The sequence below is a fragment of the Syngnathoides biaculeatus genome, chromosome 2 (assembly GCF_019802595.1).
Source record: "Syngnathoides biaculeatus isolate LvHL_M chromosome 2, ASM1980259v1, whole genome shotgun sequence".
NCBI classification, from domain to species: domain Eukaryota; kingdom Metazoa; phylum Chordata; class Actinopteri; order Syngnathiformes; family Syngnathidae; genus Syngnathoides; species Syngnathoides biaculeatus.
Window position 1 is genome coordinate 36,361,783 of NC_084641.1, and position 14,603 is coordinate 36,376,385.

At 40.0% G+C, this 14,603-nt stretch overlaps 1 protein-coding gene across 1 annotated transcript; it reads left to right on the plus strand.

The window, feature by feature from the left end:
- The first annotated feature begins 835 nt into the window (after positions 1 to 835).
- Positions 836 to 3,463, plus strand: LOC133495779 (SLIT and NTRK-like protein 5). The gene has a single exon (XM_061810735.1). The coding sequence runs from the start codon at positions 836 to 838 to the stop codon at positions 3,461 to 3,463; it is 2,628 nt and encodes an 875-aa protein (XP_061666719.1).
- Positions 3,464 to 14,603: the final 11,140 nt, after the last annotated feature.

The following is a 14,603-nucleotide window of genomic DNA, read 5'->3' on the forward strand; positions in this document are numbered from 1 at the left end:
GGTGTGTGTGTGTGTGTGTGTGAGAGAAGGCAAGAGGGAGAAGGAAACTATCAAGGCTTCCATAAAGCTGATGTCAGTTAGACTACATGATTACCAAATGTTTTACCTCCTTAATAAAATACAGTGGGATAAATTGCCTTTTGATTGACTTTTTTTGTGTGGTACAACGGGCAAAAAAACTAATGCCAGCATTTCCATCTCTTGATTCTTTTTTAAGAGGGTCACCCTAGCCCATTTGTTCATTGGATCGGATTGTTTTCATGTTACTTATATTTTGAACATTGCTATCACCTTAAATTCAGGATGGGGTTGGATGACAAGATCACTCCCGCTTATGTCTGGTAGGCGTGAAGAGTGATTAATCTTATGGCAATCAGGGTTACGATTGTGTTCTCTACTTGAAAAACTCAATAATGTATGAGTACACAATATAATCAAAAATACTTACAGTATGTCTGGATGGATAGACGCTCACATAAGTGGACTTAATGACATTTTAGCTGACAGGTGTTATTGTGTGCTCTCATCCGTAAAAATAAATAAATAAAATAAATGTATAATGTAGCAATTTTGAAGCATTAATGTGGTTTGAGTTTTGGGGAAGACTTAAAATTAAACTAGGTGCTTTGGCTGCATAATGAACTCAAATTAGTAGGCCATCTTTAGTTTGCTTGTTCAAATGTTGGTCATGGAAGTTATACTGGGCAATTTATGCTTTTAATTGTGGCAGTTGTACATGTGTAAAACAGCACCCATCCTTTGTGTTTCCTTCTCTAGATGACACCCTATACTGACAACGTACTTGAGTGAGCTGGGGCACCTTCTCCCAGGAAACATGCATATCTGGGCCCTGAATATAATCCTTGTGGTTGCATCATCTCTGAGGCTGATCGAGATGTATGACAATTATGGGGAAATCTGCCGCAACCTGTGCACATGTGAGGAGAAAGAAGGCATCCTCACCGTCAGCTGCGAGAACCGCGGAATCATCAGAGTGACGGAGATCAGCCCAGTTCACTTCCCCACATACCACCTCCTGCTGACTGGAAACCTATTGAAAAAGCTGTCGGTCAATGATTTCATCAATTACACTGGAGTGGCCATTCTGCACTTGGGGAACAATGACATTTCAGAGATCGAATCAGGTGCCTTCAATGGACTCCAGGGATTAAAGAGGTTGCATCTGAATAACAACAAAATTGACATTCTGAGAGATGACACGTTTACAGGACTGGAGAGTTTGGAATATTTACAAATTGATTATAATTACATCAGCAACATTGAGCCCAACACCCTGAGCAAACTGCATCAACTCACGGTGATGATTCTGAATGACAACCTGCTCTCTTTCCTGCCCCCCAATATCTTTCGCAATGTCCCCCTCACACACTTGGACCTGCGGGGGAACCGGTTAAAAATGTTCCCGTACATTGGTCTCCTGGAGCACATGGACAAGGTTGTGGAATTACAGCTGGAAGAGAATCCATGGAACTGTTCATGCGAGCTGATTGCTCTAAAGGCTTGGCTGGAGAGTATTGCTTACACGGCTCTGGTGGGGGAAGTCGTGTGTGAGACACCCTTCAGGCTACACGGGAGGGACCTGGAAGAGGTGTCCAAGCAGGAGCTGTGCCCAAGGAGGCCCCAAGAAGACTCTGTAAGGCCTGCGCCCCCTAGCAGCACCAACGGATATTACCAGACCACACCTGCTGCCGTCACAGCCTCTGCCACCTCGTCTGGTGTCTTTCGGTCCTCTTCCAGACCTACCAAGGGCACGCGACAATTTAACCGAACAAGGTTAAAGCCCACTTCTCGACTCCCAGGTGGTAGCCCTTACAACTACGGCCCCATTATTGCTTTTCAGACCAAATCGCCTGTGCCTTTGGACTGCCCCACTGCCTGCACGTGCAACCTACAGATATCTGAAATTGGGCTGAATGTCAATTGCCAAGAGAGAAAGATCGAAAGCATCTCTGACCTGAAACCCAAGCCATACAATCCCAAAAAGATGTATCTCACTGGAAATTACATCCCTGTGGTCCGGAGATCAGATTTTGTCGACGCCATTGGATTGGATTTGCTTCACCTTGGAAACAACAGGATAACTGTGATCCATGACAGGGCTTTTGGGGATTTAACAAATCTGCGTAGGCTGTATTTAAATGGTAATCTCATGGACAGGCTCACAGGGGAAATGTTTTTTGGGTTGCAGAACTTGCAATATCTTTATTTAGAGTACAATAAAATCAAGGAGGTTGATGTGAGCACATTTCGCTACCTTACCAATCTCCAGTTGCTATTTCTCAATAATAACGTCCTAAAAACATTACCAGTGGGAATTTTTTCCAGCCTCTCCTTATCTCGACTTAATCTGCGCAACAATCATTTCCAAAATCTGCCTGTAAGTGGTGTTTTGGATCAGCTCAAGCTACTGGTGCAAATAGATCTCTTTGAAAACCCCTGGGACTGCACCTGTGATATAGTGGGAATGAAGATATGGCTTGACCAGCTCAGTGCAGGCACTGTCATCAGTGAAGTCATGTGTGAGACACCCAAACGCCATGCAAAAATGGACCTTCACTCAATCTCATCGGAGAAATTGTGCCCTGACTTCTTTAATACCTATATCTCACCAACCTCCCTGACCGAGGAGCCATTAGACGACCGGGTCGTCCCTACAGATGCCCCACACAAGTTCAACTCCCCTAGCAGCACTGTCCCCCTCTCAGTCCTAATTCTGAGCCTCTTGCTTGTCTTCATCATGTCAGTTTTTGTGGCAGCAGGTCTTTTTGTTGTGGTGATGAAGAAGCGCAAAAAATCACAGAGTGACCGCACTAGCACGAATAACTCTGATGTCAGCTCCTTCAATTTGCAGTACAGCCTCTACAGCAATCGTTCAGGCCCGAAAGTGAAGGCACCAGTAGGTCACGTCTATGAGTACATCCCGCATCCGATGGGTCACATGTGCAAAAACCCCATTTACAGATCGAGGGAAGGAAATGCAGTGGAGGATTACCGAGACCTTCACGAGCTCAAGGTGACTTACAGGAGTACCCCAGATGGGGAGAGGAACCGAAGCATGATGAGGAGCCCTGCGTACAGTGTTAGCACCATTGAACCACGGGACAACCCCTCCCCAGTCCAGGATGCGGACCATTTCTTCAGGGGAATCCTTGAGGCTGACAAGCAGTCCCCTCATCAATCGATCTCATCCCTCCCAGTGGGGCCAAATTTAGAGTACAAGTACACAGGGCCGGTGTCATATACCTATAATCCCAATTTTGATGTCAGGCGCCAGTTCTTGCACCCAGACAGGATAAGAGAAACGGTAATGTATGGCACCTCACCCAGTACTGTTTACATGGAGCCCAACAGAAACGAATACTTGGAGCTAAAAGCAAAACTGCAGTCTGAGCCTGATTACCTCGAAGTTCTTGAGAAACAGACCACCTTCAGTCAGTTCTGAGCCGCAGTTATTCGTGCAATTAAGCATTTTGTCCCATTTAAACGCTTCGGGAAACTCAGTTTCTTGGGTGCCTTGGCACAAACAAGGACAAGCAGGAGAAAAGTGAACGAGTCCTGCGGGGTGTGCCGAACAATCTTCTTCTTCTTCTTCTTCTTCTTCTTTTTTGTGTGCAACAGGACATTACAAATATGGTGAATGAACACAATTGCTAACAAATGATGTAAAATTTTATTTTTATATAGCAATGATGACAAATTTGAAGTGTATAGGCATACCCAGCTTCAAATTCAGGAACATAACCACTTATAGGGTATTCTGTGAAAGTAAAAAAAAAAAAAAAGATGTTGATACAATCACTCCTGGACTAAACAAGGGAAAAAATATAAACAAGTAAACAAAAAAATGTACAGCAGATGATAAAACTGTGTGGAATTAATTTCTGCTGTAGTCTGTAAGTAAGTATTTATTGATATAACCTGCCATGTCTTTTCAATATCAAATTTTTGATTCTACATTAACATAACCTGTGTCATCACCATTTTCTGGAGGAAGAAAAAAAGGCTTTTTTTCATTTTATTCCCAGTAGGTTGGCATTGTAAAGTGGCTTTCTAGTTTTTGAGGGAAGTGGCAAACCCCTAATATTAAAAAAAAACAAAAAAAAAATGTCAATTGATGAGAAAGAAGAAAAAAGTGTCTTTGTATGGTTTCTGCACTTTTCTGGAATTTGAAGTCAAGTTCACAAACTCTCATACAAAAGGAGATTAATATATTAAAATGAATTGGGGTATTCATTCTTAATATATAGCTATCCAAACAAAAAATTCCTACATGATATTTGAAGTTTTGATTATGTTGTGTAATGATGCTATTTTAGTCTATGTAACACCTATTTTTATACAAGCATTGGCAGAATCTCTATCCCTTATCGAGTCTATGTTTTGGATTGCTTTGCACTTCTTGCACTATATTGACCAAACTATGTTGTTGTCATCAAATAAACATGATGTCGGTTCTCATGATATGAGTGGTACAAGGTTGTTGGTGATAACATGAGGAGCTCGGGGTTAGGGTTGGCCTACATTGGGTTACAAAAACGCCCACGTATGTTTTACATGATGTAAGTATAACAATTTGTACCTTTCCCAGGTACCCAAAAGGCTACCGGAATGCTCTCAAGCTAAAAGGGCAGGTGCCAAGGTTAGAAAAGTGATACTTTAAGATAATAATTTTCTGTGACATAACCGCATGCCCCTAAAGTTCCATTTCCATTTTCCAAGCCACTTATCCTCAAGAGGGTGACAGGAGCGCCGTAGCCTAACCCAGCTAACGGTTTGTGAAAGGTGGACCACACCCTGAACCAGTTACCACTCAGTCACAGGGCACAAATGATCCCACGCCACCCACGCCAAAGTCAAGCGTGTGTATCACTACACCATCAGTGACCTCCCCCTAAGGTTCCATACAGCACTATTAGTGTTAATGAAAAAACTGCCATTGTCAACTTTTAATAATCAAATAATCCAATAACCCCAATACAAATACATCTTATTGTGGATGGATGATGATGTACTGTAGTATCTGTGATTCATTGTGGAACCATGTATTCCAATTAATTAGTATGATGGCAAGCTTAATACGTAAGAGCAAGCCAAGATCAGGGGATCAGATGTTAGATTATTTTTGTTTTTCATTCTTTTAAATAGATGTTAAGAACCATGTACTGCTTTGAATTTGCTGCTTTTTCAGCACACATTATTTTAATGCAATGTGTAAACATCCCGTGCTCTGGGTTTTCGGAAATGAACTGCGTAAGAACTTGACCCACATAAATTCAATGCATAAGTAGGTATATAAAAATGCAGCATGCAGATGTGACAAGCAGGAATTATTTGAATCCTGTCGGCTAGTTCTCTGTATGTCATTTTTCCTTTGTTCAACGTGGTTACGTTTGTGTAGCAAATGAGCCGCCGTCGTTTCATGAATGGCCTAAAGAAAGCAGAAGGCACCATTTGGGAGATGAGGAGTCCTGGAACTGAGTGTAACTGTAGACATGTCACAGACATGTAGCAGGGGCAGTGAATCATAGCCAGGAAATGTGTATGTGTTTGTGTGCGCGCGCGCACATATCTGTTTGCGCGTATCTGTCTGTGCGTGTGCTGGGCTTTGAGATCGTTTTGTCTGACAGATTCTGACATGGATGCATTGTTTTTCTTATACTGTATATTTAAATTTTTTAGTTTGTATTATGCCATTACTTGAAAAATACCGGATGCTGTTTAAAATGTGCCACGTGTGTGCCAGCCTGAAAGTCAAGTTTTATTACTGTTAGAAGCAAATGACCTGACCAGAGTTGCAAGTTATGTGTCTGTGTGTGGAGTCCTTCCAGTTAAAATAATGCTTTTAATCAGCCAATGGGCTTTTCAGGCCTGAACATAAATGGATGCACAAAAGGTGGTTTTATGATCCCCTTCCTTTAATCTCTCAAAAGCTTTGAGTTTGTTTCGCTGTTCTGTTGTGTTGCTCTCCAATATAGTCAGTTGTTCCAGTGGTTTAGGAATAACTGCTACAGAGTGAGACTTTATTATTTGAAAAACACTTAATCCGCTTGAAGAAAAGCATAGCCTGTGGTGAAATATGTGAGTGCTGCCTCATGCAAGAGCACCATAATATAAAGCATGTATTCTGGTTAATTCAGGTTAAATTAGCTCATTTCTAGTGTTCCAAGAAAACACTTGTTGTGAATTTTAAAAATACAAGAACCATGTAGAAACAGACAATTTTTCATGATCACACTTCACATTTTGGAAACACACCATACAAGCTGTGTTGGCTGGAATGCGTGAACTCTCAGCAAGCCATGTTGCAGCATACTAAAAATACCAGGTAACTTATATCATAATTCCAATCGTGTTTGGGTGATCCTTGTGTTCGTGGTATGCTTGTAAGCAGAAGGGCCTTCTTTGCGACCCATGCGTTGTGGCTTTATGTAGCCATTAGCTGAGTGCACAATGCTGGCGGAGTTCCTTTTTCTGTGTGTGTGATGTGCTTTAGAAGTGCACGTTAAAAAATAGATTGATAATCCGTTTGAAACTGTTTGGAATTTATAAAAACTATAATTATGGATATATCTATTGTATAATGCAGGTTTCAGTGACCAAATCTGAATTAGTGCCTTAAACCTATTTTTTACTCTCGAAAACAGAAATGTAAATGCATGCTCAATAGACAACTAAACATAAGTATATTAAACACATCACACAGCATTCCATTTGGTCTGGACTAATTTTGCTCCCATAGCTTCATCAAACGTCATTTACATAGTTTGTGTCCTTAAAAAGAAATCGTTTCCACTGTAGTTTTTGTGTGATAGACATTTGTATGTCTACTCTAAGGAAACAAACTGTTCGACCACCTTTGTTTCTTCATTTTTTTCGTAATTTATAATATTTGGTCCAACTAAAGGGATATTTCTTTGGACAAATATAATTGTGACAGCCAAAAATAGTTTATATGAGTTTAATTTAACAGATGATATCTGGCCATTTTCCATAGTTTTCTTGATATTAACCAAAATCATTGTGACAACAATTACATTTAAGCATGTCAAATAGTTAGAATAACTTTTTTTGTATTCTCCAGGGAAAATTTCATCACTGGTGCCAGGCATTAAAATGGGCAAAAAAATTGAAGAAACAAAGGTTATCGAGGGTTTTTTTCCCCCATAACTGTATGTTTTCTATCAGCATGTTTCCATGAATCCATGTTGTAATGATATGCTTTATTTGATCTCTCAACACAATACCAGCCTCGATGGACAAACAGGCGAGGTAGACACATTGCATATGCTTCAATGTCTGCCCACTACCCACTTGCCATCCCGATCTGAGCCATTGAGTTCAAAGCGAATCGGGTAATTGAGAGGGCATGGATGGTATCTGACAGGCTCCGATGGCTCCCATGATTACTTTAATCAAAGTGGTTAATGGAAATCCTTCAGGCATGCAGAAATGCGCAAATGTTCATCAGCACTGAACTGACTTGGAGCCGTGGTGAAAGCGGCGCCACGTCGCCGTTTTCAACTCACGCTGGCAAAGATGCCGGAAAGCTACTTTTAATGTTTCAACTTTCTGTTCACCACTCAGCAATTGCCAAACCATTTGCATGTGTGTTCATAACGTGAGGCTTTTTTGGTTTTCCTCTCAATTGTTATTTGGTAATGATTTGTTTTGCATCCAATATTTAACAATGAGGCTTTTATCCCCCTCAAGAAATCTGAAAGATTACTTTTTGGGAATTAAAATAACCCAAACCGCTTTCTAATTTATTTGAAAATTTTGGGGCTAAAATGTTGTGTTTTCGACATAGAATACACAGAATAATAGCCTAACTGACCCCGCCAATTATTTGTCATATGAGCCTCTTGTATGACAGTCTACACAAGGGATCTGTGATATTATCCCTCACTTGCATGGCATTCCTGCCTTCTTTTCTTTTGACACAAATCTTGTGATGAATCCTCTTCTCTTCCCTTTTTATCAACATTAGAAATCAGAAATATTTCTTGGTTTTAAAAAGGCTTGCCATATTACATACAACAAGAAATGGAGCATCTTGCGCCATGTGGCTCAGACATTATGTCATTTTTTGCAGCTCATGGAAAAACTGTACAATAATGGATGAGAACTACATAGTAACTTTCAATTTAATCTTGGTTCTCTATACTATCAATCTGTCTGTTACATAAATTCATGTGCCATGTCCTCCCTTTTATTTTTCACTTCTCGTCGAGCTGAGTGAGAAGGCAACACCACACATTTCCATGGTGACGACTTGCTCATGACAGGCTGTTGAGAGACCCATGCTGTTCAAGTTGAATTTTGAATTCAGTGTGTCACTTATTATTTGCCCTGCAGGTTCATTCAATTTTCGTCAGAAAGAAGAAGCGTTCGCTTGTCGAAGCCGGCATATAATTAGACGCTCCGTTGTTATTGGAAGAATGGGCCTCCGTAGAGATTTACGATGGCTTTGCACATGCCTCAAAAAGACAGTGCAAGTGGGTAGCTTGCCAAGCGGGTGAGGCGGATGCCACTCAGGCTTTAACAGGCCTTTGATTTACTGTATGATTCCATTGGTTTTTGCTCTCACTTTCTGTGAACATGCATGACTCCTCACCTGCCCCCATTTTGTTTCTATCTCTGTTCATTTCACAGTGCAGCAACGACTGTGCGTCAGGAATTAGAGTGCACGCTAGGTGAGGACTCGCATAATAAAACAGCCGGATGCAGGAAAAATGCTTTTAGTCACAGGAATGTGAACGTGCAAACAAACTTTGGATGGCAAAACAACAGACAACTCTGACAGCATTGCTTGTTTTCAACTCATGAGATGCAGTGAGATGTTTTACATCTTGTGCTGGACTCGAACTTATTTTTCACGGTGTTCCTTCGCCACCATACCCATTAGGACAGAAGTGAAAACCTTGTATAAAAATTTAGCCAGAGTTGGAAAAATAGGTCACAGTAAACAGCTATTTTCTGATTTGAAATTTAAATTCAATTAATTTGATTGCACATAATTTATTTCTACTATATTTACATCTTATTCTCTTTTTATTTTACCGCACACAACCTTCATTTTCCACGACCTACTACAGGAGCTGCTATGATTTCTTTTCATGCAGCACGTTATAAATGACAGCAATCAACCAATCCCTGAGGAAATTGCATCATTAAAAACAAATACAATAAATACAAATTGGAATTCTATAATAAACAGGGAGAAAAGACACGATGCATTTGTTCTGATATGACATGCACAAGGGTGATAACAGAAGGAATTAGCAGCAAATGAAACCACAAGAGAGTCGAAACTCATCTAACTGCCAAGACATGTGTTGGGTGTCGTGGGACTATATGATCATTGAATTAAGACAAAATTAAACCATTAGCAGGGTGGAGTTAATCCAACCAACTGCAATGGGACATGTGATTATGATATTATTTTTTATCACAGGTTATTTGAAGCAACAATTACCAGAATTTCTCATACATCAGAATAAGAATCATCTTTAATGCCCATGTATATAAAAACGCAAAAGAAATTTGTCCCCGACAGTCGTTTCTACTCTGGTAAGACATTCATGTTGAGTATGGAGAAGAAAAACAAACAAACTAAAAAGAACGAAAAACAATAGGGAATAATAAATGGGGAACTATACAGTTGTGGATAGATGCAGTCTTCTAGCAATTAGAGCAGTTAGAGTGTGTCAACCCCCACATTATGGTAAGATGACACAGACTGCCCTTACCCATTTGTGGTTCCCCATTATAGATCATTGCAATGACAATTGTGCAAAGGGTGCAGTTTCAAATTATGAATCGTGCGATAGTCTACAGTAGATATTACTAATAGTGATTGGACCAGCAGGATGTGAGGGTGTGTCCCAACAATTGCGCAAGCAGAAAATAGTAGGCTCGCTGATCAAGAATTTAATGACTTAATTCCAAGAGGGAAAAAAAAAATGAATGTAGTGTGGATGAGGATGACAGAGGATGGATGCTGTGGTAAGGAAGATGGGATCACTGTTCATGATGCAATGCGGGAGGCACCGGAACAGAACCAATTCATCAATTATGAGTTTTACAGTGATGAACCAAAGGTAGCTACTATCGATCTTTTTCAGAGTGTAGACAAGTCAGATGGTTCTTTTGAAGGCTTCACCAAGGATGTGTAATGTTGTGGATAAACTGCACTAGGCACAAACATTTAATGCAAAAAAAAGGTCTCTGCACAAAATTTCTCAAGTGAAACAGTGTTACATTTTTTATTGAATATTTATGACTGTAATACGTGTTATCAACAGTATTAATAAAATGTTATAGCATGATTGAGCATTTATTTTAGTTAGTGGAGGGATTCTTTTCAGACATTTACAGGACCATGACAAGCGTGTCCATGGCCTGTCCCGAGATATATATTACCGCTATATCCGAACATGCACATTCATAATGTATTGTGCATATGGATAGCAGCAAATTGGTGGTGCGCATTGTGCATTGGTAGAAGGGTTTTCCTGATTTGTTTTAGTTCAACTTTGGGGTTGCGTCTTATACTTCTGTATGCATTATACATGTGAAATTACAGTAAAGTATAATTATTTTTATTATTATTGCATATTTTTATGATCAGAAATTCAATTAAAAATATTGCTGCAAGGGTTTCAACGGCACATGCTGAACCTGGCAAGAATGAAATGTAATGTAACAGTGCAGTAATATAGCAACAATATGTAGCCATTTGACTTAAAAAAAAAGAAAACTTTAATGTGATTTCAATATTGCACTGGCTTCTAAAAAGCAGAAAAATAACATTTACTCTTGCTATGGTGGCCCCAGACAAGCCCCAATAGTCAATAATATTCCTGGCGCAACCTGGACACCGATCAATAATTTGTCACACACTTAAAAGACGAGATGTTTACAAACTATCCATCCATCCATTTTCTTTTCTGCTTATCCTCACAAGGGTCGCGAAGGTCCTGGACCTTATCCCAGCTGTCAACGGGCAGGAGGTGGGCTAAACCCTGAACTGGTTGCCACCCAATCGCAGGGCACATGGAGACAGACAACAGTCGCACTTCCAATAACATCCAGGGGCAATTTAGAGTGTCCAATTAATGTTACATGTTTTTGGGATTTGGGAGGAAACCGGAATATCTGGAGAAAACCCGCACAGGCACGGGAGCACATGCAAACTCCATACAGACAGGGCCAGGATTGAACCTTGGACCTCAGAACTCTGAGGCCTACACTTTACAGCTGAGCCACCGTGCCGCCTTTAAAAACTTTAAAACGCAATGCGGAGAAATATTTTAGAATAGTACGTTACATGTAGGAGGGCAGCAGAATGGCGTAAGATCTGCTGTAAGTGTGTCAAAAGAATTTAAGGTGGAGGTTGGAATGCATCAGGGATCGCGCTGAGCCCCTTCCTATTTGTGGTAGTAATGGATAGCCTGACAGATGAGGTTAGACTGGATTCCCCTTGGACCATGATGTTTGCAGATGATATTGTGATATGCAGTGAAAGCAGAGAGCAGGGGGAGGAACAATTAGAAAGATGGAGGCATGCACTGGAAAGGAGAGGAATGAAAATTAGTCGAAGTAAAACAGAATACATGTGCATGAATATGAGGGGCGGAGGAGGAAGAGTGAAGTTCCAGGGAAAAGAGATAGCAAGGGTGGATGACTTCAAATACTTGGGGTCAACAATACAGAACAATAGAGAGTGTGGTAAGGAAGTGAAGAAGCGGGTAAAAGCAGGAAGGTGTCTCGTATTCTATGTAACAGAAGAGTCGCCGTGAGGATGAAGGGCAAAATTTATAAAACAGTGGTGAGGCCGGCCATGATGTATGGATTAGAGACGGTGGCACTGAAGAAACAACAGGAAGCACAATTTGAGGGAACAGAAATGAAGATGCTGAGGTTCTCACTCGGAGTGAACAGGTCGGACAGTGGGTGTTCGATAGGAATATCCACGAGATAGGCTTGGATAGAAAAAGATGACACGCTGTGGCTAACCCTAACGGGAAAAGCCGAAAGGAAAAGAAGAAAAAGAAGAAAACATAATATGTAATACAATATTACAAACCAGTTTTACATGTATTCCCTTCTAGCAGTTGTGACTCTTCTCTTTGTCACAACCTCTGCGTTAATCATTGATGTTTTAGAAAAAAAACATTCCATTGAACAAAATGACATTCTTATTCTATTATTGAGTGCAGGTTAAATACATACTTGTCCTCTGTTTGGCAAAAGCAAATCAACAATATTGACAATAAATTCCTCTTTTATTTGTTTCCCATCCTTAAAACAATTGGATTTAATCAGCATTATATGTTGCCACATTAATGCACCTGTGGCGTGGACGTGACGATGTGGTTTGTCAGTTAAATAAATCATTATCCCGCCTTGCAGCTGCTATTTGCTCCTCTCATCTTAGCATGCTCCCTTATCCCACTTTACGCTTCCACCGCCCTTAACTGATGTAATTGCATTTTCTTTGCAGTGAACTGGATGAAATTAATTATTCATATCAAGATCCAGTAATTGCACGCAACTGTGCCTTAAACATCAATTTGTGTTGGAAAACCTGCTGGTAACTTTCAAATGAAAACGTGATTTCAAATAAGGATAATGTTTAAGTGGTATGGAAATTGGGGTCCTGGTGGGTTCGGGCTTAATTTGAAAATTCAAATAATCAATTTGTGCCTTTTAGATTACTTCTGTTGTGATAATTAGGAAAGCGAGTTCTATAAAATCCAAACTATTTTCAAAGTGATTTTTGTAGCTTTCAGGTTGTTTTGTAGACATAGCACATCAATGAAACTCATCACTGCGTCTCCAGGATAAAATGGTGGTGATGAAAAGCCTTTTCATTTGACGCAACAAAAGAGCTCCTCAATATCTAGTCTGCGTTGGGGAGAGCGGCTCATCAAGAGGACTTTTGTGCCAATGAAAAGTGATGTTTACTTGAATGGTCATCTTTTTTGTGACCTTTGCAAACTTAGTTAGCATTCTGTTGTTGCAATCACAGATGTTTTTGTTCAAAAAAGATCAGTTGACCTTTTCGCTCCATGAAATTCTCCATTGATTTTGCTATTTGTTAAAAGCAGGTACATTTTTTTATCCCTCTACTCTTTTTGATGTTCACGTTTGGATTTTACATTTATAATATGGAAAAAGCAGCAGCTGGCCATTAAATATGCAGGAAATGAAAGTAATATATGACGTGTTACTGCAACTTTGAGCTACATTTTGGAATATATCTTTTTATACTTATATCTTTTTTTGGAAAAAGCGTTTGTAAGGTCGGCGTTCACAGATGTATGGCAAAAAAACACGGCACACAATCTCTACCGTTTATCATCCCAAAGAGGTTTTACTGGGTTGAGCTAAGACTCCAAACTTCTTCCACAACTCATCAAGCTGTACCTTTAAAACCTGTGGATTGTTCACTAATGTACAGTTATGCTGGAACCGAAATGAGCTTTCCCCAAACTTTTGCCACAAAAAAATGTCCAAAATGTCATTTGGTAAAATTAATAATAATGAATCCTAAGGAAAAAAATGGCATCATCCAGCTACAGATAGAAAAATGAATTGATTAGGAGATCCATGTAGCGTATGTCTGTGCAAACATACTGAATGTAAGTATGATCACTTTTTAGAATTCTAATCTTGACTGATGAGTGACCCTGTTGTCCTTTTATCAACAGAACAAGCTAAATGTCCTGCACTAAACTGCTTTGCCTATGTTCAAAAGCGTGGAAAAAAAAGTGGGGTGGGTGTATCGATCCTTTTGTTGCTTAAGGCTAATTATCCACTCTCCTGCAAGTTCCTCTTATTGATGTTCTGCCCGTCTTCTCTGCTCATCATACTGATGGTGTGTGCATAAAAACTCTTTTGATTTACAGGTACATATAATATGGGAACAAAGGCATGAATTCTTCAAGTTGTTAGATAAGCCAAATCTCAATTAGTAAACATGGTTGACGTCCTTGACCCAACCTTTCCATGACAGTGATTAGCATAACAAATATTTGTATGAGGGACAGTGGGGGAGTGTGTTGAATCTTTACCCCAAAATAGACAACGACTTCACCCTGCTTTTTTTGTGAGAGTTTAGCATTGGCCACCATAGGGCATTCATTTTTTTCCCCATTTTTCACTGTATCATTAATAGAATAGAAATGAAAACAAGGCCTGGTTGTTATTAAAACGTGACTCCCTCTGGAAAGCCCTTGGCAGAGAGTTGTTGCGCTAAACCGAATGGCTACTACGAACTGACAGGCTTTCTTCCTCTCGTGTCCCATTACCCATCGAGTCTTTCACCCATCACTCTGCATAGTGATTGATTTAGTTTTTCCTGCAAGCTATGATAAGCAGAAAACTCATTAAAGCTGCTGCCACCACATGCTAAAAAGCATCTTGCACTTGCTATACTCATTATGTGCCACACCTCATATTTATACCAATGAAACAGCCTCATCAAAGAAAAATGAAAACTTTTATTTTGTTATACTTTTTCCTACACAATTGTTGTTTCCGATTATCGATTTAGCTTGGTAGAACAGTCCAACCCC

Bases quoted from the DNA above. Each gene is read 5' to 3' on its own strand.
- LOC133495779 (XM_061810735.1), top strand. From the start codon at position 836: ATGCATATCTGGGCCCTGAATATAATCCTTGTGGTTGCATCATCTCTG.